This window comes from Scyliorhinus canicula, chromosome 15 (genome assembly GCF_902713615.1).
Source record: "Scyliorhinus canicula chromosome 15, sScyCan1.1, whole genome shotgun sequence".
Lineage (NCBI taxonomy): Eukaryota > Metazoa > Chordata > Chondrichthyes > Carcharhiniformes > Scyliorhinidae > Scyliorhinus > Scyliorhinus canicula.
The window spans coordinates 42,861,383-42,885,818 of record NC_052160.1 but is presented as its reverse complement, the minus strand read 5'-3'; the positions used below and the strand labels follow the sequence as shown (position 1 = coordinate 42,885,818).

The 24,436-nt window shown below is 47.6% G+C and overlaps 1 protein-coding gene across 11 annotated transcripts in view; it reads right to left on the bottom strand.

Annotated features, from left to right (window-relative positions):
• Nucleotides 1-24,436, bottom strand: part of LOC119978927 (probable helicase with zinc finger domain) — a 607,351-nt gene that overhangs the window by 306,413 nt on the left and 276,502 nt on the right. For all 11 annotated transcript variants that reach the window (XM_038820871.1, XM_038820872.1, XM_038820862.1 and 8 more), the window contains one exon: nucleotides 5,719-5,902. In XM_038820871.1, coding sequence (XP_038676799.1) covers nucleotides 5,719-5,902 — 184 coding nt within the window. The remainder of the gene's footprint in view (nucleotides 1-5,718; nucleotides 5,903-24,436) is intronic.

Below are 24,436 nucleotides of genomic sequence, written 5' to 3'. Positions count from 1 at the left end.
AGGGAGGCAAAGGCAAGGGCGTCCGCCCTCCTCCCCAGGAATAGATCTGGCTGGTCTGAAACCCCGAAGACCGCCACTATCGGGCATGGCTCCACCCTCACCCCCACCACTTTGGACATAGCCTCGAAGAAGGCTGTCCAGTACTCCACAAGTCTGGGGCAAGACCAGAACATGTGGGCGTGGTTGGCCGGGCCTCTTTGGCACCGCTCACATCTGTCCTCCACCTCCGGGAAGAACCTACTCATACGGTTTCTCGTTAAGTGGGCTCTATGTACCACTTTTAGTTGCGTCAGGCTGAGCCTTGCGCACGTGGAGGTGGAGTTGACCCTATGCAGTGTTTCGCTCCAGAGTCCCCACCCTATCTCTATCCCCAGGTCGTCCTCCCATTTCCTTCTTGTTGCGTCCAGTACGGTGTCGTCCCTATCTACCAGTCGGTCATACATGTCACTACAGTTCCCTTTCTCTAGGATACTTGCGTCCAGTAGGTCTTCCAGTAGTCGTTTGTCCCTTGTTACTGCTGCAATATCATTTTCAACACTCCTTATACTTATGGGCAGCATTTTATTTGGTATGGTTTCATTTGTTATGCCTTCATCCGGCACTAGGCCAATGAAAAATGCGTCACTTAAATTTGTGTCATCGATCACGTTCATCGGCTACCCTGCATTCATTTTCTTATTTGTTTGAGAAGCAGTGTTTTGTAAAGTAATTCTTCTCTTTTTGCCAAAAACTGGCCATTGCATTGGTAGGTACCACATCGTTTACGTACAACAGATCATTTAGAAAGGCTGCTGAGACCACATTTCTTCCCAAGTACGTCACAATACCAATGGCGGCTGCATCGCTTGCAATAATCTCTCCAAAACCTCTTGCATTAAACGTATTACCATGTTGCGCAGGTAGTTCACGGGCATAGCAAATTTTCATGGCATTTTCTAATTGGAGCTCATTTTCTCATAAAAGGCACACGCACCTTAGTATCATGCAATCCAAAAACAATTTGATCTCTAATCATGGAGGATTTCAGAGTCGTGAAGTTGCACATCTGTGCTTCCAGCTTAAGGTCAATGAGAAAACTATTAAATGATTCGCCAGTCTTCTGCGTTCACATCAGAAAAATTAACCTTTCATGTTTAATTTTTCTTAGGTGTGCAACATTCGTTAAATTTTTTAATCATAGCATCAAATTTCTTACCGTCTTCCTTTTGCTCATACGCGAATGTATTATATATTTCAATTGCCTGTGGGCCTGCTACTGTGAGCAATAACATATTTCTCTCGTCCGGCTGTGGCTGCAAGCAGACATACAGTCTGAAGAGCTGCTGAAACGCGTGCCAATTTTCATCAACATTCGCAATTAGTTGAAGCTGTTCTTGACCGTTCAACTTTCTATTTCAAGAACCACATTTTTTTTGCAGCAATGTTTCTTCTTTGTTTGGCAACTGTGCCATTCAAATCACTCCTGATATCATGTTATGTTTGTGTCAGTATACGACAGAACATCTAGTTCAAGATTATTTATTTAATGTTGAATAAACTGTTGGTAAACTAACTACTGCTAACCAATCTTTTGGATCTTTTAACCATGCTACTAACAGCTCCTGTAACTCTGATCAAGACTGGCTCTGTTCGGTTCCAGTGTCCTGTTCCTCTTACATGACACCCAGTGGTCAGAGGCTATATACACTTGTTATATACACTGTCACTGCATATCATTACACATATGACCTGCATCTAGCAACTAAAGAGCATCAATATTATAGGGGTAGGAATACGTTTCCAGGGAAAAGGATAATACATCAATGTTAAAGTAAAATGTCACATCTGGCAGTCAGTGCAGGTCAGATATGCATGCATTTATTAGGAAATAACTTTGTGAGGGCGGCATGTGGTGCAGTGGTCAACACTGGGACTGTGGCGCTGAGGACCCGGGTTTGAATCCCAGCCCTGGGTCACTGTCCGTGTAGAGTTTGCACATTCTCCCAGTCAGTGTCTGCATGGGTTTCACCCCCACATCCCAAAGATGTGCAGGTTAGGTGGATTGGCCACGCTAAATTGCCCCTAATTGTAAAGAAAATAATTAGGTACTCTAAATTTGTAAAAAAAAAGGACATAACCTTGTGCTGCACATCACATTAACTAAACCCTCCTATTCACTAGAGTGCACATATGGGATATTTCAAAAAATCATCTTAAAAGGGGTAAATACTTGGTAAAGTTAAGCATGGCAGTTAATTTGTGTACTCATGAATGAAGAGAGGATTTGGGGAATTCCTCCCTGGATTTGGTTTATCTCTCTGACACCAATCCAATTTGAGAAAAATTAACATAAATTAACATAAATGCTCTGGTGATGAGTTATTCTCATCGCCCACAGATCAACATTGTACTTATTTCATGCTATGCAACTCAACTTGCTTGGAGCTTACCATGGCCATTTCAACAACATTAGAGCAATAAAGTAATTTGACCCAAAGTCATCCGTGCAATGACTGCCGTGCAATGACCGTGTTGTGACAGATTTCACCACTGTCTGATGTTTGATTTGGCAATGATACAAACAATGCTGATGGTTTGGCATAATTGTGCAATTAAGTTCCAGGATTTTTTGCAATTCAGTAAAGTTACCTGGGCTTACAGGGCTGGATTCTCCGTTTCAGGGACTATGTCCTCACGCCGTCGTAAAAACTGTGGCCTTTCACACCAGAAAACTGGCGTCAAAAGGCCACATATTCATAGCCGTGCACCATGGCGGACTCAAACCTCGGAGCTCAAACTCCTAAATAGTGCCCCTGTTCGGCCGCCGCCAGACCCGGACCAACTGTCCAAAAATAGCCCGGTCCCATATGAGGCCCCCCCCCCCCACCGTCCGATCGGCCCATCCCCGACCATGGTGGCCGTGGGCTGAGTCCGCAGCCGCCACGCAAGTATTCCGAACGGCAGGACCACATTAGATCCACGCCATCGGAACTTTGGCCGGTCAGGGGTGGAGAATGGCGAGGCGGGCCTCCAGCAACAGCTGCAGGTAGGGGATACGCGTTCCCGGGTACACCGCTTTACAGGGCCCAGAGAATCGCGGAACCAGCGCCGGTCTTGATTCCATGTGCAGAAGTGGACTCAAGCCCGGCGCCAGGCGTGGTTTCGGAGTCGGGGTGAGGAGAAACCAGCCCAAGTTTGTATCCAACTACTTGGAACTGACAATTTAATCAACCTCATTATAGATCTAGAATGCGTCAATAGCCAGCAATTAGCTTCAGGCCAGTACAAATGCTCATTAACCTATTATAACCTTGAAAAGACAATTTGTTTATAATTGATTTGACATTTCTTTTACAGTACAAGTAATAGACAAAACAAAACTGAGGGTGGCAGCTGCCTTATAAATTGCCAGGCAGCATTTTAAGAGGACTATTTATTGCAACATATTTTGTTTAAAGCATCAATCGATGCAATTTTGCCTTTCAATCTTTGTCCAGTGTCACAACAGTAGGAAAACAGAGCCCATTCATTTTCACAGATTAATGTCTTTTCCAGCTCACTTAACTGTTTATTTGGTAAAGTTTGCCTCGTTCAACTACATCAAGGTTCTATGTACCAAGTCCGACCACATAATTCACACAAAAGTGAAAGACACACTACAATGCTCACTTTTCCTAGGAAAGGAAGCATACAAAAGAAAGTTAACAAGGTATTCAAAAGATCTTAAGGAATAGGGACAGAAGTAGGCCATTTGGCCCATGAAATCTGCTCTGCCATTTGATTAGATCATGGCTGATCTGATTGTGGCCTTAACTCCACTTTCCTGTCTATTTCAACATTTGATTAATACCAAATTCTGGAAATTACATATATAATAATAACTTATTGTCACAAGTAGGCTTCAATGAAGTGACTGTGAAAAGCCCCTAGTCGCCACATTCTGGCACCTGTTTGGGGAGGCCGGTACAGGAATTGAACCTGCGCTGCTGGCTTTATTCTGCAGTACAAGTCAGCTGTTTAGCCCACTGTGCTAAACCAGCTATGTGCATGCCAGTGAGAGACTGAAAAACACACCATGCTTGAATGTGAAGAGGGGGGGACCTCCAGGGACCCCATGGCGGGGTATCCTCACTTGGGGAGGTGTGGGGTGGTGTCCATGTGCATGTGGGGGAGGGGGGGGGGTGACATTGCCCATGGATGGGGGAGACCCACAAGTGCACGTAGAGATCAGGGCACCCTTTCAAAATGAGTTCAGCTCCCCAGTGCTAAAAAAATCTAAGTGTGGGCTAAACCGGTGGGAGAAACTCCCCAGGAAATAAATAGTGACTAAGTGACACTGAATATCAGTGGGAGCTCAACGGCAGAGCCGGCGGGAAACTCCCTGAAAGAACCCCCCACAAATTAACTTAGACATTTTTGGGGAGAATCGCGCCATAAGTGACAATTTGACATGGCTAATCCACCTAACCTGCACATCTTTAGACTGTGGGAGGAAACCAGAGCATCCAGAAGAAACCCACAGGGAGACACGGAGAAAAAGTGCAAACTCCACACGGTCACCCAAGGCCGAAACTGAACCTGGGTCTTTGGCACTGTGAGGCAGCAGTGATAACCACTGTAGCACCGTAGCGGACATTGTAATGTCCAAGCAGTTGTTTTCTATGAGGCTTTGAGGTAATTCATCAAACAATTTTCTCTTTGTGCAATGATGTGTAGATAAACATGTAACTGAGAGGTTAATCACAACACCCAGCTGTGGCAGAACCACTAGAGGGCATTACATGACCCACTATAAAACCACAGCTCACATAAGATCTCTCTCTCACTCCCAGCAGAAGCTAGGAGAAGAACATCAGTGCAGCAGAGAGATCTCAGTTAAGCCACCACGTGTAGCTTAGATACAGTTTGTACAGCTAGTCATTCTCACTTTGTTGCTAGAGTTAGATAAGTAGAGTATCAAACTCATTCATTAGTTTTGTCATTACTTAATAAATTCTTTCAGCTTACTGAGGACTCGAGTATTCTTCAACATCGTCTACAGTTAGTAACTCAAATATTGCTTAAACAACATAACATAATACTATGGAGAAGTAACTAGCCTCAATCCAATTTATTCTCAGCAGAGTGGAGGAACTCAGTAGACATGGAATCAGAGCTGAAGAAGTTGGGTTTTACTATTCTCTAATTTGTGACTAATCTTTAAAAATGGCAGTTACTGCTCTGCACTGAAACAAACAAACTTTTTGAAGTTACTGTAAATTTTGGTTAATCCTATTGTGCCTTACAGTGTTCATGAAATGTCACACCCCAAACATTTTTTATTTGCAATCAGGCACACTGCATTGAATGGTTCTTATGAGGGATACTTACTCTCATGGACACCTCTTCACAGCATTTCAAAAAGGATTTTTTATAACCTCAACCAATACAAATATTAAATAAGATCTAAAGCATCAGAAACCAGACTGTACCAGAACACTCATGAATGATGTACCATGATTGTTAATGTAGTGTGATTTGCTTGTATGAAGTTAATTAGACAAGATACAAAGAAAACTCAACATTTTCAAAATGTGAAATAAAAGAGAAAAAACAGTAGCGTTCAGTAGATCTGTGAACTTCAGAGCGTAATCCAGCCAACAGGTTTGACAAAGAGGCTCCACAGTCAATTTATTTTTACTTTCTCCGATGCCGCCAGACTTACCGGAACATTTTCTCAAAGAAGTTCAGGTCACTCACCTTGTATGTTCAAGACATGTTCAACAGTGACATCATTAAGTTTCTTTTTCTGCATCTCTGCACGGATTCGCATGGCTTGATTGGCATATGGCGTCACAACTCCTATGCTATTTTCATCCAATTTCCCCCAGGCCACTGGCCATCTCTTCTGCAATTCTTCCACTTGCTCAGCTACTTCCAAAACCTGAAACAGATTGCATTTAAATAGCACATTCAGTATCTTCCCCTGATTCTTATTCTCCCAAGAAACAAACAGATTTGCTTAGAATCCTTTTAAAATGCTACTGCAGGAAGACAAAGTAGTAAAATTACTTGGCAGTGACCGAATTGCACAGAAAGTGGGAGTATTTCAGGTTACAATTTATTTAAGAGAGCATTTGAACTTGAATGATCAATTTGGACAGGCTTAGTTCTGAGATTGGCTGTTCTTTTTTTAAAGTATATTTATTCAGATTTTACATTTTACAAATTGACACAAAGTTACAAAACAGTACCATACCCAAAAAAAAGCGAAAAAAGCGGAACAGAGAATTGGTATTCAACCCATATCCCCAACTTCTTGGGCAACTTTCTGAGACGCACCAACCGAGGAGGAGAGCCAGCCACCAGTCAATAAGGGGGAGGAATCACTCCTACCCCAGGGGGAAAAAAACAAGATATCTACTGAGTGGATATCCTCGTACAATAATACCAATCCCACTTCAGCCGAATCTAATAACAGACAAGCTTAAATTCATCTTTAAAAAAAAAGAAAAGTCCGAAAAAGATTAGCTTTGACTGGGGAGACTATCTTCAATCACAGCAACAACAAACTAACCCTAATGCACCACCCCCACTCACACAAGAGGAGAAAGGATAATCGCTCTAACCTTAGCCAGGAGGGGATCACAGTCCGAGAGGAGAACAAGCATCAGTAGGGCGTCCTGGGAAGGACGGCCGGCCCACCACCCCCCGCCACCTGAGAACCCCCACCCACCCAACCCAGCCAGACCAGAACCAGGGAACTTGAGGTGAAGGAACCCTGAGGGAGCAGTGACCACAATATGATAGAATTTACTCTGCAGTTTGAGGGGGAGAAGCTGGAGTCAGATCTAATGGTATTACAATTAAATAAGAGTAACTACAAAGACATGAGGGAGGAGCTGACCAGGGTTGATTGAAAAAGGAGCATTGCGGGGAAGACAGTGGAACAGCAATGGCAGGGATCTTTTGGGGGTTATTCAGGAGGCACAACAGAAATTCATCCCACGAACAGGAAACATGCTAAGGGGAAGACGAAACATCCATGGTTGATGAGGGAAGTCAAGAACAGCATAAAAGCAAAAGAAAAAGCATACAAAGTGGCGAGGATTAGTGGGAAGCCAGAGGATTAGGAAGCCTTCAAAAGCGAGCAGAGGACAACTAAAAAAGCAATAAGGGGGAGAAGATAAAATATGAGTGCCAGCTAGCTAGTAATATAAAAGAAGATAGGAAGAGTTTTGCTCAATATATAAAAGGTAAGAGAGAGGCAAAAAGAGACATTGGACCACTGGAAAATGTGGCTGGAGAAGTAATAATAGGAAACAAAGAAATGGCAGAGGAACTGAATAGTTACTTTGCATCAGTCTTCACAGTGGAAGACACCAGTGGGTGCCAGAGCTCCAGGAGAATCAGGGGGCAGAGGTGAGTACAGTGGCTATCACTAAGCAGAATGTCTGGGGAAACTGAAAGGCCTAAAGATAGATAAATTACCTGGACCGGATGGACTACACCCAAGGGTTCTAAAAGAGATAGCGGAGGAGATTGTGCAGACATTTATGGTGAGCTTTCAGGAATCACTGGGGGCAGGAAGGGTCCCTGAGGACTGGAAAGTGGCTAATGTAACACTGCTGTTTAAGGAGATATGGAGGCAGAACATGGGAACTTATAGGCCTGTTAGTCTGACTTTGGTCATTGGTAAGAGTCCATTATTAAAGATGAGATCGCGGAGTATTTGGAAGTTCATGATTAAATAGGACAGAGTCAGCACAGCTTTGTCAAAGGGAGGTCATGTCTGACAAATCTGTTAGAGTTCTTTGAGGAGGTAACAAAGAAGTTAGACAAAGGAGAACCAGTGGACGTGATTTATTTCGATTTCCAGAAGGCCTTTGACAAGGTGCCGCATAGGAGACTGTTAAATAGGTTAAGACCGCGTGGTGTTAAGGGTAAGATTCTGGCATGGATAGAGGATTGGCTGACTGGCAGAAGGTGGGGATAAAGGGGCCTTTTTCAGGATGGCAGCTGGTGACTAGTGGTGTGCCTCATGGGTCTGTGCTGGGACCACAACTTTGCACCATAAGCATAAATGATCTGGAAGAAGGCACTGAAGGCACTGTTGCTACGTTTGCAGATGATACAAAGATCTGTAGAGGGACAGGTAATATTGAGGAAGCAGGGGGCTGCAGAAGGACTTGGGCAAGCTAGGAGAGTGGGTAACGAAATGGCAGATGGAGTTCAATGTGGAAAAGTGTGAGGTTAGGAAGGCAAATGCAAAGTCAGCATTCATGTCGAGAGGCTAGAATACAAGATCAGATATGTACTTCTGAGGCTATATAAGGCTCTGGTCAGACCCCATTTAGAGTATTGTGAGCAGTTTTGGGCCCCGTATCTAAGTAAGGATGTGCTGGCCTTGGAAAAAGTCCAGAGGAGATTCACAAGAATGATCAGTTGAGGACTCTGGGTCTGTACTCATTGGAGTTTAGAAGGATAAGGGGGGATCTTATTGAAACTTACAGGATACTGTGAGGCCTGGATAGAGGAGACGTGGAGAGGATGTTTGTACTTGTAGGAAAAACTAGAACCAGAAGGCATAATCTCAGACTAAAGGGATGATCCTTTAAAGCAGAGATGATGCGGGATTTCTTCAGCCAGAGGGTGGTGAATCTGTGGAACTCTTTGCCGCAGAAGGCTGTGGAGGCCAAATTACTGAGTATCTTTAAGACAGAGATAGATAGGTTCTTGTTTAATAAGGGGATCAGGGGTTATGGGGAAAAGGCAGGAGAATGGGGATGAGAAACCTATCGCCATGATTGAATGGCGGAGCAGACTCGATGGGCCGAGTGGCCTAATTCTGCTCTCGTCTTATGCTCACCCAGATGAAAAAAAAATGAACCTCCAGGGAGGGGGCACCCAACCGACTCACAATAACTGCTGTCATATAAAGCAGGCATTGCCAAACTCGGCGGCGCGTCCCGCGGGTGGGTCGCGGGCGGGTGTCGGGAGGGTCACGGAGCCGTCCGTCGCACCGTTCCTGATCAGGTAAATCTGCGCGCAGCAGCCGGCTGTTAATAACGCTGGCTGCAAGCGGCCTTCAAAATGGCTGCGAAGATGTAAAAAAAATGCGGCCGCACTGCGCAAGCCTGCCAATCATCGGTACACATGCGCAAAACTATGCGCATGCGCACCTAGGATCGGGCACACATGCGCAGTGTGGCTGCTTTTTTTTTAGTAAGAAGTCTTACAACACCAGGTTAAAGTCCAACAGGTTTGTTTCAAACACGAGCTTTCGGAGCACTGCTCCTTCCTCAGGTGAATGGAGAGGTATTCTCCATTCACCTGAGGAAGGAGCAGTGCTCCGAAAGCTCGTGTTTGAAACAAACCTGTTGGACTTTAACCTGGTGTTGTAAGGCTTCTTACTGTGCTCACCCCAGTCCAACGCCGGCATCTCCACATCATGGCTTTTTTTTTTAAGCAGTCGCAGCTTTTTGCTTTACAAGTTCGGGGGGGGGGGGGGGGGGTTGGTTTATTCATTTTATTCATTTATTTTATTCATTTAATTTTTTTTTCATTTATGTTATTCATTTTTTTTTACACAAGATCGGGGGGGTTTATTTGCTAAAATTCTACAGGAAAAAAATGCAGAATTTTGGACAGATGGAGACTCCATACTTTCTGACACCGGAAGGCTTCACCTTCATCCAACAGGTTCCATTGGAGGAGCGTGTACGAGGGCCATAGGGACCCAAAACCATTTCCTCCATTTTTGTCAGCAGCAAACAAGGTAAGAGAAAATGGTGGGTCGCACAGGTCGGCCGGCGTGGGTCGTGAAGGTAGGCCAAAACGGATAAGCTGGAACTGGAAGGAACTATCCTCAATCATAGCGAGGCCGAACTAACGCAACCAACTCCAACTTTCCACCTCTCTTCCCACTCCTGCTCCACTCATCTTCCTTTTAAACGAGACAGGGGGTGATAATGAAGAACATTCATTCCCCCAATCACAAGAATTATAAGACACTATAAGGCATAATTACAATTCGGAGTGAAAAGTGCACAAATCCCATTTCCCATTTGCTACATCAAGATAACAAACACCATAGGCCATCACACCCTCATTTCACACTCCCCTATAGAAAAAAGACAGCATCAAGAAAACAACAACATGATCAACAGTAAGTAACGTTCAGGATAAAGATATCTTCCTGGTCACATGAAGAAAGCAAATGCCAAGGATCAACGAGCACTCTTCAGATTTCTCAAGGATTCTGACAATCGAAACATGCAACATCATTATTTCTGCCATGTTGTCTCACCAACACCAGGTGGTCTACAGCCTAGGCCCCAGCCAGGGGAGGATGGCTCGACCAGTTCGGCCACTTCCAAAGCCTCATGACAAGCTCCAGAAAGAGGCAAATACAGGACCAGTGAGCCAGACTGACTTCCAGTCATGAAGCCAGGATGTGTTGTGCTCCAACAAATCTGATACACCCAGCCTCCAGATCAAGATCACCAACACATGACAGCCAGTCCTCGAACTCACTCAGGAGCGCTTCAACCACTTCTCGGCAGGGGTTGGACCGAGGGGTCTACCCTGCTCGGTCTCCCTCTCCTGAACCCTTCAGGAAGAACGACTAGGCATCTAACAGGATCGCTGCAACACGGAGGCGGTGCCCCCACCAGGGAATAGTGCTCTCTCAAGTACAAGAACCTCCTTGCAAAAGTACCCTACAACTTTTGGAAGTGAGACCTGACAACCTGCACCACAGCGGAGAGATTTTCAGGAAAGACATCTCTGTTGGTAGCCATCATCTGATGCACACAGCACCGCCAAGGCAAAAGCCCATTCAAACGCAACTACGCCACTGCAAGCAGGGCCCCAACCAGCCCACTCTAGCCACTATGAACAAATGAGGATTTAAACATTTATTTCAGCTCATTCTCGCAAAGACACCAACCAAACATTTCCTGGGACATAGCACAAGCCATGTAACCCAAGAAAAGAGAAATATGAAATGTGCACTAGGATTAAAGGACAGATTAAAAGATGAATAGAGCCAGAGCTCGTGAAAACTCCTGTGGTTCACATCACGCAACCCCCTTGGATTGGCCATTCTGATAAGCAAGCTGTTGAGCATAGTAATTCTGCACTGCAGGTAGCAATACCTACTGTATTAAAAATGTTTCAAAAAACATGTATTGACTGGAAAAGATAAAATTCGGAGTAACAGATGGATCTTGCACCATTTATTAACAAGGTCGTCAAATGTCTCACAGCCATGCGGCTCCAAATAAAATACTGAAGCACACATGTACCAGGAATCTATACATTAAGTGCAGCATCTTATTGACCATAGTGTTTATAATTCCAGGTTTAGCACCATATCTGATTCAAGAAAAATGCCTTTGACCAAACATATGTCCAGTGCTGCACTTTAAGATTTTCAATATGGTGTTGATTCTATGGTAAATCAGAAAATGTAGCCAACTGAACCTTAAGCTCAGCCTATCCAGCCCACAGAAACAGATGTAACTAATTAATACCAATGAAAGCACTAAGTCATGACTCATTACTAAGCAAGGATGGGCAGCTACATCCTTAAAAAGTAATGTCTCAAAAGACAGACACATTCTTTCAAATGGATCGGTTGCCTGCAATCCTGCATGAGCAACATGCAAAGCACTTCAAAAAGTAATTAGCATCTGCTTACAGGCAAACCCATTTATTGATCACTTTTCCTGTAAAGAATTCTCTGCACATTTTCTTATCTCCAATTATTTTGGTGTATCCTCCGTCTTAGAATGGCTGATGTGCTTGTTTACACAATAGTTGCTGCATTCCACAAAGTATTTCACTGCATGAATTGCTTTGAGACCTTTTGCTAACATGATAAAGTGCCAGATAAAGACAACTATTTGTTGCCCTGCACCGTCTCCCGTTGTCTCTCTATATGCCACAACAGTTTATCTTCCATCTGTATGCTTCTTAAAACTATTCTCAGTGTCTCTGGAATTATGCCTGAATTTAGTCACTTTGTGATCCTCTGTTGCCCTTGATGTCACCTTTTCTCTGTCTCCCAATCTCAGGATGCTTCTTATACACTTGCTCCCCTCCCTCAAGGTCTTATTTCAACTCTCCAAACTTCTCTCATTCTATGTCCATTACAGACTTTCCCTTTATGTCTCAAACCTGATCACACCCACTCGATGCAGGCTGACCCATGTGCATATAAAACGGAGTCGCATATTAGTCAATGGACACCTCATCAGGCTTTTTTTAAAAACAGTCCTTTTATGCGAGGTTCAGGTACTGATTGAAGTGGCTCAACATTGGTGTCAACCTTGTTTCAAAACCTCGCTGATACCAGACAAGAAGGGGCAGTAAGGTCATAGAAGATACCTCAGAAATTACAAAATTAATTGGACAGATTACTTAAGCGGGCAGAGCAATGAGAGCCAAATTTACTGTGGACAAGTGTGAGTTGTTGCACAGACAATTGACAAAAGATCCATGAATTGTGTTGAAATAATTAAGGGTAGAGGCCAGAATCTTAGACTCAGCATTCCACATGTTCAACCAATGCAGAGAATTATTTCAAATAAGCAGATAAAAAAGGAAAAGGCAGTATATCCAGGTTAGAGGAAATCATGAGCGAAAGGTGACAGGTTCCAATCCAATGATACCTTAAGAAATATGACCAGTCTGGTCACTGAGACAAAATAGAGACACTCAAGAACTGGAGGGAATTAAAAGAATAACTATTGTCACAAACGATGAGCCAAGTCTGAATAATCTTATGCATTTATATTCCAAAAGGAAGCACCCGAAAGACAATCTTTGGAGATATTTAAGATAGTTTATAGAAAAGTAAAATTCTGAAAATTACTTTGAACTAAATTGTGAGACTTTGAAAATGGTTTAAGTTAGTAAAAAGGAAAATTGGAGTCAATATCAAAGAATGTTGCTGAAAAAAAGAGGCAAGCTGTCAAAGTCTTTATTCTTGCACTTTACAGGACAAACACTGGAATGCCAAATCTCAAAGGGAGCAACATTTATACTGCATGAGAAATGGTTGCTGATTGGTTCAAGCATTGCCAAGCACAATGCACCAGGGAACAATTGTCCTTCACACTTTTGTTTGATCCAAAAAAAAGTCAAAATGTCTGCACATGTTCCTTTTGCCTACAGAGGGCAGGTCCCTGGGAATGAATATATGTAACTTCTAGCAAGCGTAAGTGAACTACATAGTGAGTCTGGCTGAAGTGGCGCAGTGGTTAGCACTGTTGTCTCATGGAGCTGAGGTCCCAGGTTCGATTCCGGCTCTGGGTCATTGTCCGTGTGGAGTTTGCACATTCTCCCCGTGCTTGCGTGGGTTTCGCCCCCACAACCAAAGATGTGCAGGCTAGGTGAATTGGTCACGCTAAATTGCCCCTTAATTGGAAAAAAATGAATTGGGTATTCTAAATTTATATTTAAAAATAGTGAGACTCGCTGATAGCGGAATTCTGAGCACATTCAGGATTTGTTCAGCAAGTGCTGTCCAGTTGTGGAGTCACGTCTAATGTTACACATTGGCCCAGATCATCTGAACAGCAGCAATAATCGCTAATTGCCTCTGTACTTGAAAATTCACCTGACTCGGTGCTGCTGCACATTTCTGCCAGGGTCTTTAGAGCCCTGTTTTCACAGAAATGCTCATAGCAGCAATCATTGGGGAATTCTATTGGAGTGGTGTAGAGCTGCAGAAGACAGACATACCCCCCTTTTTTGGTACTGGCTGCTGTATGATATGTTGGGCGGTATGGTAGTACAGTTGTTAGCACTGTTGCTTCACAGCGCCAGGGTCCCAAGTTCGATTCCCGGCTTGGGTCACTGTCTGTGCGGAGTCTGCACTTTCTCCCACCAGGTGCTCCAGTTTCCTCCCACAAGTTCTGAAAGACGTGCTTGTTAGGTGAATTGGACATTCTGAATTCTCCCTCCGTGTACCCGAACAGGCGCTGGCATGTGGCGATGAGGGTCTTTTCACAGTAACTTCATTGCAATGTAAAAGCAAGCCACTTGTGACAATAAAGATTATTATTATCAATTAAAGGTCCAGTTTGAATGTTAGTGAATGGGTTGGCGAGGTGGCTAAATGGATAAGTTAGTGAGGTAGCTAATTGGGTAGGTTCGTAGGCCGGCATGTGGCGCAGTAGTTAGCACTGGGACTGAGGCGCTGAGGGCCTGGGTTCGAATCCCGGCCCTGGGTCACTGTCCGTGTGGAGTTTTCTCTCCATGTCTGCGTGGGTTTCACACCCCCCCCCCAAATCCCAAGATGTGCTGGTTAGGTGGATTGGCCAAGCTAAATTGCCCCTTCATTGGAAAAAGAAAAATAATTGGCTACTCTAAACTTTTTTTTTTTAATTGGATAGTTTGTGAGTTAGTTAAGTGGGTAGATTGATGAGGTGGCTATGTGGGTAGGGGTAGGTGGGGGAGTGGAGAGTCAGGTTTGGGAAGTAGTTGGATTGCGTGTAGTCGGGTCAGGTGGGTAGTCAGGAAAGGTCAGGACAGTAGTTGGGTGGTCAGAGGGGTAATTGGCTCGGGGAGTAAGTTGGGGGGATAGGTGGATTGAGTCGAGAGGTAGTCTGGCCCTTGGAGGGATAGTGATGGGGTTGGGGATAGTCAGGCAGGTGGTGACTGGAGGTCAGCTGTTAGACTAGATACTTTCTGTCTAACATTTCCTGGGTAACGCTTAGTTGAGCACCACAGAATTTACCCAAATCTCCAACTCTAACTCCAAGCTACAGATATTCTCACAGCAAGTACAACTCTCAACTCACAAACCCATTACAAATGGGCTCAACTCCCCTGCAGGGTGTGTCCTCACCACCTCCCTGGTGCCACTCACCATTCGCGCATGCCAGACAGCCTTACCATTTGCCCTGGCAGACGTCATACTTTAAAAAAATATATATGTTTATTCTCCTCCTATTTCACATTTTCATCATATTTACGACAAGTAGTTAACAATAACAAATACAATGGCAATCCCCTAGCCAACAATCTCCTTGTCCCACCCACCCTCATACAGCTCCCAACAATTCAAAAACAAAATACCAATGAAAAAGAATCATCATTAATTTATAAATTCCAAACCACCCCCTCCGCAATGTTCGATGTCATCCAATTCATGAAAATGCATGATGAACAAGGCCCATGAGTTGTAGAACCCTTCCATCCCACCCTCCTCAACTCAAACTTTACTTTCTCGAGCTTTAAGAATTCCAGCAGGTTCCCCGCCACGTCGAGGCACAGGGCGGAGAAGACGACCTCCACCCCAACGTCTTTGGGCAATCAGCGAGGTGAACGCTAAGACATCTGCCTCAAACGTCCAACCCGCTTCCAACGCCGGCCAATCCAACACCCTGAATATGGCTTCTAGGGGACCTGATTCGAGTCTTGAGATGACCCTAAAGACCTTCCTCCAATACCCCTCCAGTTTTGGGCAGGACCAAAACATATGAACGTGATTTGCTACACCCCCACAGCATTCGCAAACATCCTCCACCCCCTCAAATAGTTGGCTCATTCTCACCCTCGAGGTGCGCCCTGGACACCACCTTCAACTGCATCAGCCCCAACCTTGCACATGAAGTTGACGCATTCACCCTCCGTAGCACCTCACTCCACAACCCCTCCTCCAGGCCCTCTCCCAACTCTTCCTCCCACTTTGCCTTAATTCCATCCAGTGATACTTTATCTTCTCCCAGAATATCACAATAAATCGGCAACACCATCCCTTTCTCCGAACCCCCCACCGTCAATATCTCTTCCAAGAGTGTGGAGACCGATGCAATCGGAAAGCTCTTTTTTTTAAAATAATTTTTATTGGAATTTTTGAAAAATATATATCAACAAAACAATAATAATAATAACCACCCCCGGCACCCGTAACAACGCATATAACAAACCCCCCTCACCCCTCCCCAACCTCAATAAACAACAAAATTAATTAACAATAAGCAAATGAACTTAAACACTATCCTCCTAACCCCCCCCCCCCCCTCCCCCCCCGGATTGCTGCTGCTGCCGACCTAGTACCTTATCGTTGAGCCAGAAAGTCGAGGAAAGGCTGCCACCTCCTAAAGAACCCTTGTACCGACCCCCTCAGGGCGAACTTGACCCTCTCCAATTTAATGAATCCCGCCATGTTATTAATCCAGGTCTCCACACTCGGAGATCTCGCATCTTTCCCCTGCAGCAAGATCCTCCGCTGGGCTACTAGGGACGCAAAGGCCAAGACATCGGCCTCTTTCGCCTCCTGCACTCCCAGCTCCACCCCAACCCCAAATATTGCGAGTCCCCAGCCTGGCTTGACCCTGGATCCCACCACCCTCGACACCGTCCTTGCCACCCCCTTCCAGAACTCCTCCAGTGCCGGGCATGCCCAGAACATATGGGCATGGTTCGCTGGACTCCCCGAACACCTGACGCACCTGTCTTCGCCCCCAAAGAACCTACTCATCCTAGATCCGGACATGTGGGCCCGGTGCAGCACCTTGAACTGGATGAGACTAAGCCTCGCACATGAAGAGGAGGAGTTCACCCTCTCCAGGGCGTCCGCCCATGTCCCCTCCTCAATCTGCTCCCCTAGCTCCACTTCCCACTTAGCCTCTACCGACGCCTCCCCAACCTCCTGCATTACCTGGTAGATGTCAGACACCTTCCCATCCCCGACCCACACCCCCGAAAGCACCCTATCCCTTACCCCCCGCGGGGGCAGCAAAGGGAACCCCTCCATCTGTCGCCTAGCAAACGCCTTGACCTGAAGGTACCTGAACATATTCCCTGGGGGGAGCTCAAACTTCTCCTCCAGTTCACCAAGGCTCGTGAACCTCCCGTCAATAAACAGGTCTCCCAACTTCCTAATGCCCGCCCTGTGCCACCCCAGGAACCCGCCATCCATGTTCCCTGGGACAAACCGGTGGTTCCCCCGCAGCGGGGCCTCCACCGAGCCCCCTACTTCCCCCCTGTGTCGCCTCCACTGCCCCCAAATTTTGAGGGTGGCCGCCACCACCGGGCTCGTGGTGTACCTCATTGGAGGGAGCGGCAACAGAGCCATTACCAGTGCCTTCAGGCTCGTGCCTCCGCAGGATGCCATCTCCATCCTTTTCCATGCTGCCCCCTCCCCCTCCATTACCCACTGCGTACCCAATGTGGCCGCCCAATAGTACCCAGAGAGGTTGGGCAACGCCAGCCCCCCTCTATCCCTGCCCCGCTCCAAAAAGACCCTCCTTACCCTCGGAGTCCCGTGCGCCCAAAAAAATCCCAGACTGCTGCTGTTCACCCTCCTAAAAAAGGCCCTCGGAACGAAAATGGGGAGGCACTGAAACAAAACAAAAACCTCGGCAGCACCGTCATTTTGACGGACTGTACTCTACCCGCCAACGACAACAGCAGCATGTCCCACCTTTTAAATTCCTCCTCCGTCTGCTCCACCAACCTAGTAAAATTGAGCTTGTGCAGAGTCCCCCAGCTCCTAGCCACCTGAACCCCCAGGTACCTAAAACTCCTCACTGCCCTCTTTAGCGGGAGCCTACCAATCCCCTACTCCTGATCTCCCGGGTGTACGACAAACAGCTCACTCTTGCCCAGGTTCAATTTATATCCCGAGAAACTCCCGAACTCAGCAAGAATCTCCATCACCTCCGGCATTCCCCCCACCGGGTCTGCTACAGACAACAGCAAGTCATCCGCATACAGCGACATTCAGTGTTCCTCCCCACCTCGCACCAAACCCCTCCACCTCCTCGACTCCCTGAGAGCCGTGGCAAGAGGCTCTATTGCCAGCGCAAAAAGCAAGGGGGACAGGGGGCACCCCTGCCTCACCCCACGGTGGAGCCTGAAGAACTCGGACCTCCTCCCATATGTCGCTACACTCGCCATCGGGGCCTCGTACAGCAACCTCACCCATTTAATGAACCCCACCCCAAACCCGAACCTCTCCAACACCTCCCACAAGTACCCCCACTCAACTCTGTCAAAGGTCTTCTCCGCATCCAATGCCACCACAATCTCCGCCTCTCCTTCTGCTGCCGGCATCATTATCACATTTAGCAGCCTTCGCACGTTAGTGTTCAGCTGCCTCCCCTTCACAAAACCCGTCTGATCTTCACGTATCACCCCCGGCACACAGTCCTCTATTCTAGTGGCCAAGATCTTCGCCAGCAACTTGGCGTCTACATTCAGCAGTGAAATCGGTCTGTATGAACCGCACTGCAAGGGGTCCTTATCACGCTTCTGGATCAGGGAGATTAGTGCCCGAGACATCGTCGGGGGCAGAACACCCCCATCCCATGCCTCGTTGAAGGTCCTGACCAACAGGGGGCCCAGCAGGTCCGCATATTTCTTATAAAATTCAACCAGGAACCCATCCGGTCCCGGCGCCTTCCCCGACTGCATGTGGCCAATCCCACTGACCAGCTCCTTCAACTCGATCGGCGACCCCAGTCCCTCCACCTGCTCCTCCTGCACCCTTGGAAATCGGAGCCTGTCCAAAAAACTCTCCATTCCCCCTCCCACCGCCGGCGGCTCCAACCGGTACAGTTCCCTATAGAAGTCCCTAAAGAACTCATTGACCTCTGCCCCCTGCCGCACCACATTCCCATCTCTATCCTTCACTCCACCAATCTCTCTAGCCGCGTCCCGCTTACGCAGCTGGTGCGCCAGCATCCTGCTCGCCTTCTCTCCATACTCATAGACCGCTCCCTGCGCCTTCCTCCACTGTGTCTCCGCCTTTCTGGTGGTCAATAAATCAAACTTGGCCTGCAAGCTACGCCGTTCCCCCAGCAATCCCTCCTCCGGGGCCTCCGCGTACCTCCTATCCACACTCAACAACTCCTCCACCGTCTCTCCCTCTTCCCCCCTCTTCCTATGGGCTCCGATGGAGATCAGCTCCCCCCTAATCACTGCCTTCAGAGCCTCCCACACCATCCCCACCTGGACCTCCCCAGTATCATTGACCTCGAGGTACCTCTCGATACATCCCCGAACCCTCCTACACACCTCCTCATCAGCCAACAACCCCACGTCCAGACGCCAAAGCGGGCGCTGGTCCCGCACCTCCCGATCCACCCAATGCGGAGCATGGTCCGAAATCGCGATAGCCGAATATTCGGCCTCCTCCACCCTCGGGACCAGTCCCCTGCTCAAAACAAAGAAATCAATGCGGGAATAAACCCTGTGCACATGGGAGAAAAAAAAAAGAGTACTCCCGAGCCCTCGGCCTCCCGAACCTCCAGGGATCCACTCCCCCCATCTGGTCCATAAACCTCCTCAACACCTTGGCCGCCACTGGCCTCCTGCCTGTCCTTGAACTAGAACGATCCAGTAGGGGATCCAGCACCGTATTGAAGTCCCCCCCCCCCCCCCCCCCCCCATGATCAAGCCCCCCACCTCCAGGCCAGGAATGCGGCCCAACATACGCCTCATGAAACCAGCATTATCCCAATTTGGGGCATACACATTAACCAACACCACCCTCTCCCCCTGCAGCTTACCGCTCACCATCACATATCTGCCGCCACTGTCAGCCACAACCTCAGACGCCTCAAACGCCACCCTCTTCTCCACCAGGATCGCCACCCCCCGGTTCTTCGAGTCGAGCCCTGAGCGGAAAACATACCCCACCCACCCCTTCCTCAGGCGGACCTGGTCCGCCACCTTCAGGTGGGTCTCCTGGAGCATGGCCACGTCCGCCTTCAGCCCTTTCAGATGCGAAAACACCCGGGCCCGCTTAACCGGCCCATTCAACCCCCTCACGTTCCACGTGATCAGCCGGATCAGGGGGCACCCCGCCCCCCTCCCCCGTCGACTAGCCATAACCCATCGACTGCTCGCCCCTCGCCATCACCCATTCGGCCCGTTTCCCATGGCGATAGAACCTCACCCCGACCCCCCCCGAACTCCTCCCTGGCCAATCCAGCAGCAACCCGGTATCCGACCCCTCCAGCCCCTCCTCGAAGCCCAGGATCCGCAGGTTCTTCCTCCATGACCGAAGCTCCATCTCCTCGAACCGATCTTGCCACAATCTTGCCCACGAGGGCCGAAACCTCCTCCTCGCGCTCAGAGGCCTGCTGCTGCAACTCAAGTATCGCTGCATCCTGGGTTGTCTGGGTCTCCAGCAGCTTACTCGTCGTCACCTTCAGGGATTCCAACAACTCCCCTTTCAGCTCCGTGACATAGCACAGAAGGGCCGCCTGCTGCTCCTCAGCCCACTGCCTCCACTCCTCAGGGGCTCCACCCGCCGCCATTTTGTCCACCTTCCACCGCTTTTCCAGGGGAGCTGCTGCCGTTTTTCTCCTCGCCCCACTTCGAGTCCGAACCATAAATCCCAGGGGGTTTTGCTCCAGACCCCTTTATCCACCGGGAATCGTCGAATCAGCACCGTTTGGGGCCCACAAGTCCTTTTAAAGCGGGAGCTGCCGAACGTGCGGCTTAGCTCCGCATAGCCGCAACTGGAAGTCCGCAATCGGAAAGCTCTGTACCTCCTTCCTGGCAAAATTTCCCCAAGCTCTTCCAACTTTGCAAACTGGCTTCCCAGAAACAAATCCTTTAATCCCCTAACTCCCCTCTCCTACCACCTCCGGAAATTCCCATCCCACCTCCCTGGTTCAATTCTATGATTACCTCGAGTAGGCATTTCTCTTGACCCTGCCCACAACCTAAAATGCTGGTGCAACTGCCTCCAGATCCTGAGCGTCGCCATGACCACCGGACTCACCGAGTATTTCTCTGGGGCCATCGGGAGAGGCGTTGTTGCCAACGCCCTCAACTCAAACCCCCTGCAAAGACTCTCCTCCATTGTAACCCACTGGGGAGTCCACCCTCTAACCCAGCCCCACACCTTCTCAGCATTCCCTGCCCAGTAATAATACAATAAATTTGAGAGAGCCAAACCCCCGACTGCCGTCCTCTCTGCAACAGCACCTTCTTTTTTTTAATATAAATTTAGAGTACCCAATTAATTTTTTCCAATTAAGGGGTAATTTAGCGTGGCCAATCCACCTACCCTGCACATCTTTGGATTGTAGGGGAGAAATCCACGCAAACACGGGAAAAATATGCAAACTCCATACGGACAATGACCCAGAGCCTGGATCAAAGCTGGGACCTCGGCGACGTGAGGCAGCAGTGCCACCATGCCGCTCTCTGCAACAGCACCTTCTTAACCCTTGCTACCTTACCCCCCCCCCCCCACCCCTGCCCCAAGTATACAATTAATCATTTTTTCTACTTCCTTAAAATCGCCTTTGTTGAAAAGATCGGCAGGCACTGAAAAATAACAAAAACCACGGCAATACATTCATCTTAATTGCCTGCACCCGACCTGCCAGCGATAGAGGAAGACAATCCCATCTTGCTAAATCTGCTTTCACTCTCCCCACCAAACTAGTGATGTTATATCAATGGAGCTCCCCCCAATCTGCAGACGTCCTACTTATGCTTTCTCCATCTGTCTTCATACAGGACAATCTGGCACATAGCAAGTGAGAGAGATCCCAAACAGGTGGAGGATGCCAGAACTGAAGGTCCTTCTGGACTTTGAGGAGAAAGAAATTCAGCTGCCAGTGATGTTGTGGACTGTTCCTGTACTTTAAACCTGGGTCCTCAGCAGACCGTTCCTGTACTGATGGTGTGGTCAGCGGCACTCAACCTAGTGAGGATCTAACACTGCAGCATCCATCAGATGATCATGCCGTAGGTGATGTCTCCTGCTTCTAATGGCTACTGCCATGCAGTAATTACCTCTCCTTTCTTTTGCAGTCACATCTAGAAGCATCCAAGTAGGTCCACAAGCTTCGTCCTCGACTCCAGCCCCGACAACAGCACAGAAGAATTTATATAATTCACAGATCTCCTCCATAAAAGATCCGTCAGAGCTCATCTACACCCATGACCAGCACAGAGATAGCTCATCACAGCGCTCATTCACACCCTCCAGCAGCACAGAGATGACCCGTCCTAGCACTCACTCACATTCTTCACCAGTGCAGAGACACGCACCTTGGTGGGGACCTATTTCTACACTAGCCTCGGGGTCACAATCTAGTGAGCCCATTACACTGTCTGGTCCACAGCTGGCAGAGCAAGGGGCAGCCAAGTGTCAACAATCAGAGGATTGTTAGAGGCCAGGAATCTTCCCAGGAATCTAGGGAAATTGCAGATGCACTAATGATGATTTACCAAAATTCACTAGACTCTGGGGTGGTCCCGGTGGATTGGAAATTAGCAAACGTGATACCACTGTTTAAAAAAGGAAGTAGGCAGAGAGCAGGAAATTATAGGCCAGTGAGCTTAACTTCGGTAGTAGGGAAGATGCTGGAATGCAAGGAAGAAATAGCGAGGCATCTGGATAGAAATTGTCCCATTGGGCAGACGCAGCATGGGTTCATAAAGGGCTGGTCGTGCCTAACTAATTTAGTGGAATTTTTTGAGGACATTACCAGTGCAGTAGATAACGGGGAGCCAATGGATGTGGTATATCTGGATTTCCAGAAAGCCTTTGACAAGGTGCCACACAAAAGGTTGCTGCATGAGATAAAGATGCATGGCATTACGGGTAAAGTAGTAGCATGGATAGAGGATTGGTTAATTAATAGAAAGCAAAGAGTGGGGATTAATGGGTGTTTCTCTGGTTGGCAATCAGTAGCTAATGGTGTCCCTCAGGGATCCGTGTTGGGCCCACAATTGTTCACAATTTACATAGGTGATTTGGAGTTGGGGACCAAGGGCAATGTGTCCAAGTTTGCAGATGACACTAAGATGAGTGGTAAAGCGAAAAGTGCAGAGGATACTGGGAGTCTGCAGAGGGATTTTGATAGGTTAAGTGAATGGGCTAGGGTCTGGCAGATGGAATATAATGTTGACAAATGTGAGGTTATCCATTTTGGTAGGAATAACAGCAAACGGGATTATTATTTAAACGATAAAATATTAAAGCATGCCGCTGTGCAGAGAGACCTGGGTGTGCTAGTGCATGAGTCACAGAAAGTTGGTTTGCAGGTGATTAAGAAGGCAAATGGAATTTTGTCCATCATTGCTAGAAGGATGGAGTTTAAGACTAGGGAGGTTATGTTGCAATTGTATAAGGTATTAGTGAGGCCACACCTGGAGTATTGTGTTCAGTTTTGGTCTCCTTACTTGAGAAAGGACATACTGGCGCTGGAGGGTGTGCAGAGTAGATTCACTAGGTTAATCCCAGAGCTGAAGGGGTTGGATTATGAGGAGAGGTTGAGTAGACTGGGACTGTTTGTTGGAATTTAGAAGGATGAGGGGGGATCTTAAAGAAACATATAAAATTATGAAGGGAATAGATAGGATAGATGCGGGCAGGTTGTTTCCACTGGCAGGTGAAAGCAGAACTAGGTGGCATAGCCTCAAAATAAGGGGAAGTAGATTTAGGACTGAGTTTAGGAGGAACTTCTTCACCCAAAGGGTTGTGAATCTATGGAATTACTTGCCCAGTGAAGCAGTTGAGGCTCCTTCATTAAATGTTTTAAGGGAAAGATAGATAGTTTTTTGAAGAATAAAGGGATTAAGGGTTATGGTGTTCGGGCCGGAAAGTGGAGCTGAGTCCACAAAAGATCAGCCATGATCTCATTGAATGGCGGAGCAGGCTCGAGGGGCCAGATGGCCTACTCCTGCTCCTAGTTCTTATGTTCTGAATCCATGTCAGATTACGTGCTTATGGACTCAGACATGCCTCCATTGTTGGAGCTCCAAAAGCAAGGTAGGAAAAATCAGGAAGGGATGTCTGCTGCACTCCCCAGTTTGCAAGGCTCCATGGAGGAGTCGGCCTGTCTTCAAACTGAGGTCTTTGCACTGACAGGCCAACGCTGGTAGATTTGTCCAAACTTCTGCCCTGCACTGCTGCAGGAGCTACACTCCACGACAGACACTTGCTGGCATCCACCATTGTTAATGCCAGAGGATGGTGAGACTTTTCAAGCTCACTCTAGCTGCCCCTTCCTCTCGAGGAAGAAGCCAGGGCCCCTTGTGCACCCACAGGGACAAGGATCAACTGGTGCTGGATCCCAGGACAATTCGCCCAGGTGGTTCCGGGTGTGACCCACCCATCCACATTCCCTCTTCCTGTGACTGCTTCAGTTCCAGCTCCACAGGCAGAGGGTGACACTGCCACACAACAGGACCCGGAAAGCAGGTCGAGAACCCCCCAGGTCTCAGTCCTCAAGAGGACGCCCACCAAGGGCAACAGGTGTAACGTCAGCAGGCTGCCTCCACCTCCTATGTGGATATTGTGGATGCACCAAGACATAGGGGCAGGATAAGGAAGGTTATGACGCTGTAATTGCACAGCATGGGCACAGCTGTCAAACACTTGTACATAACACTCACTTCTGTAAATAAACACACATTAATTTCACCCTTTCTATGGTTCCTTGATATGAAAAGGTGTGTTACTGTTAGTCTGATGTGAAAAATT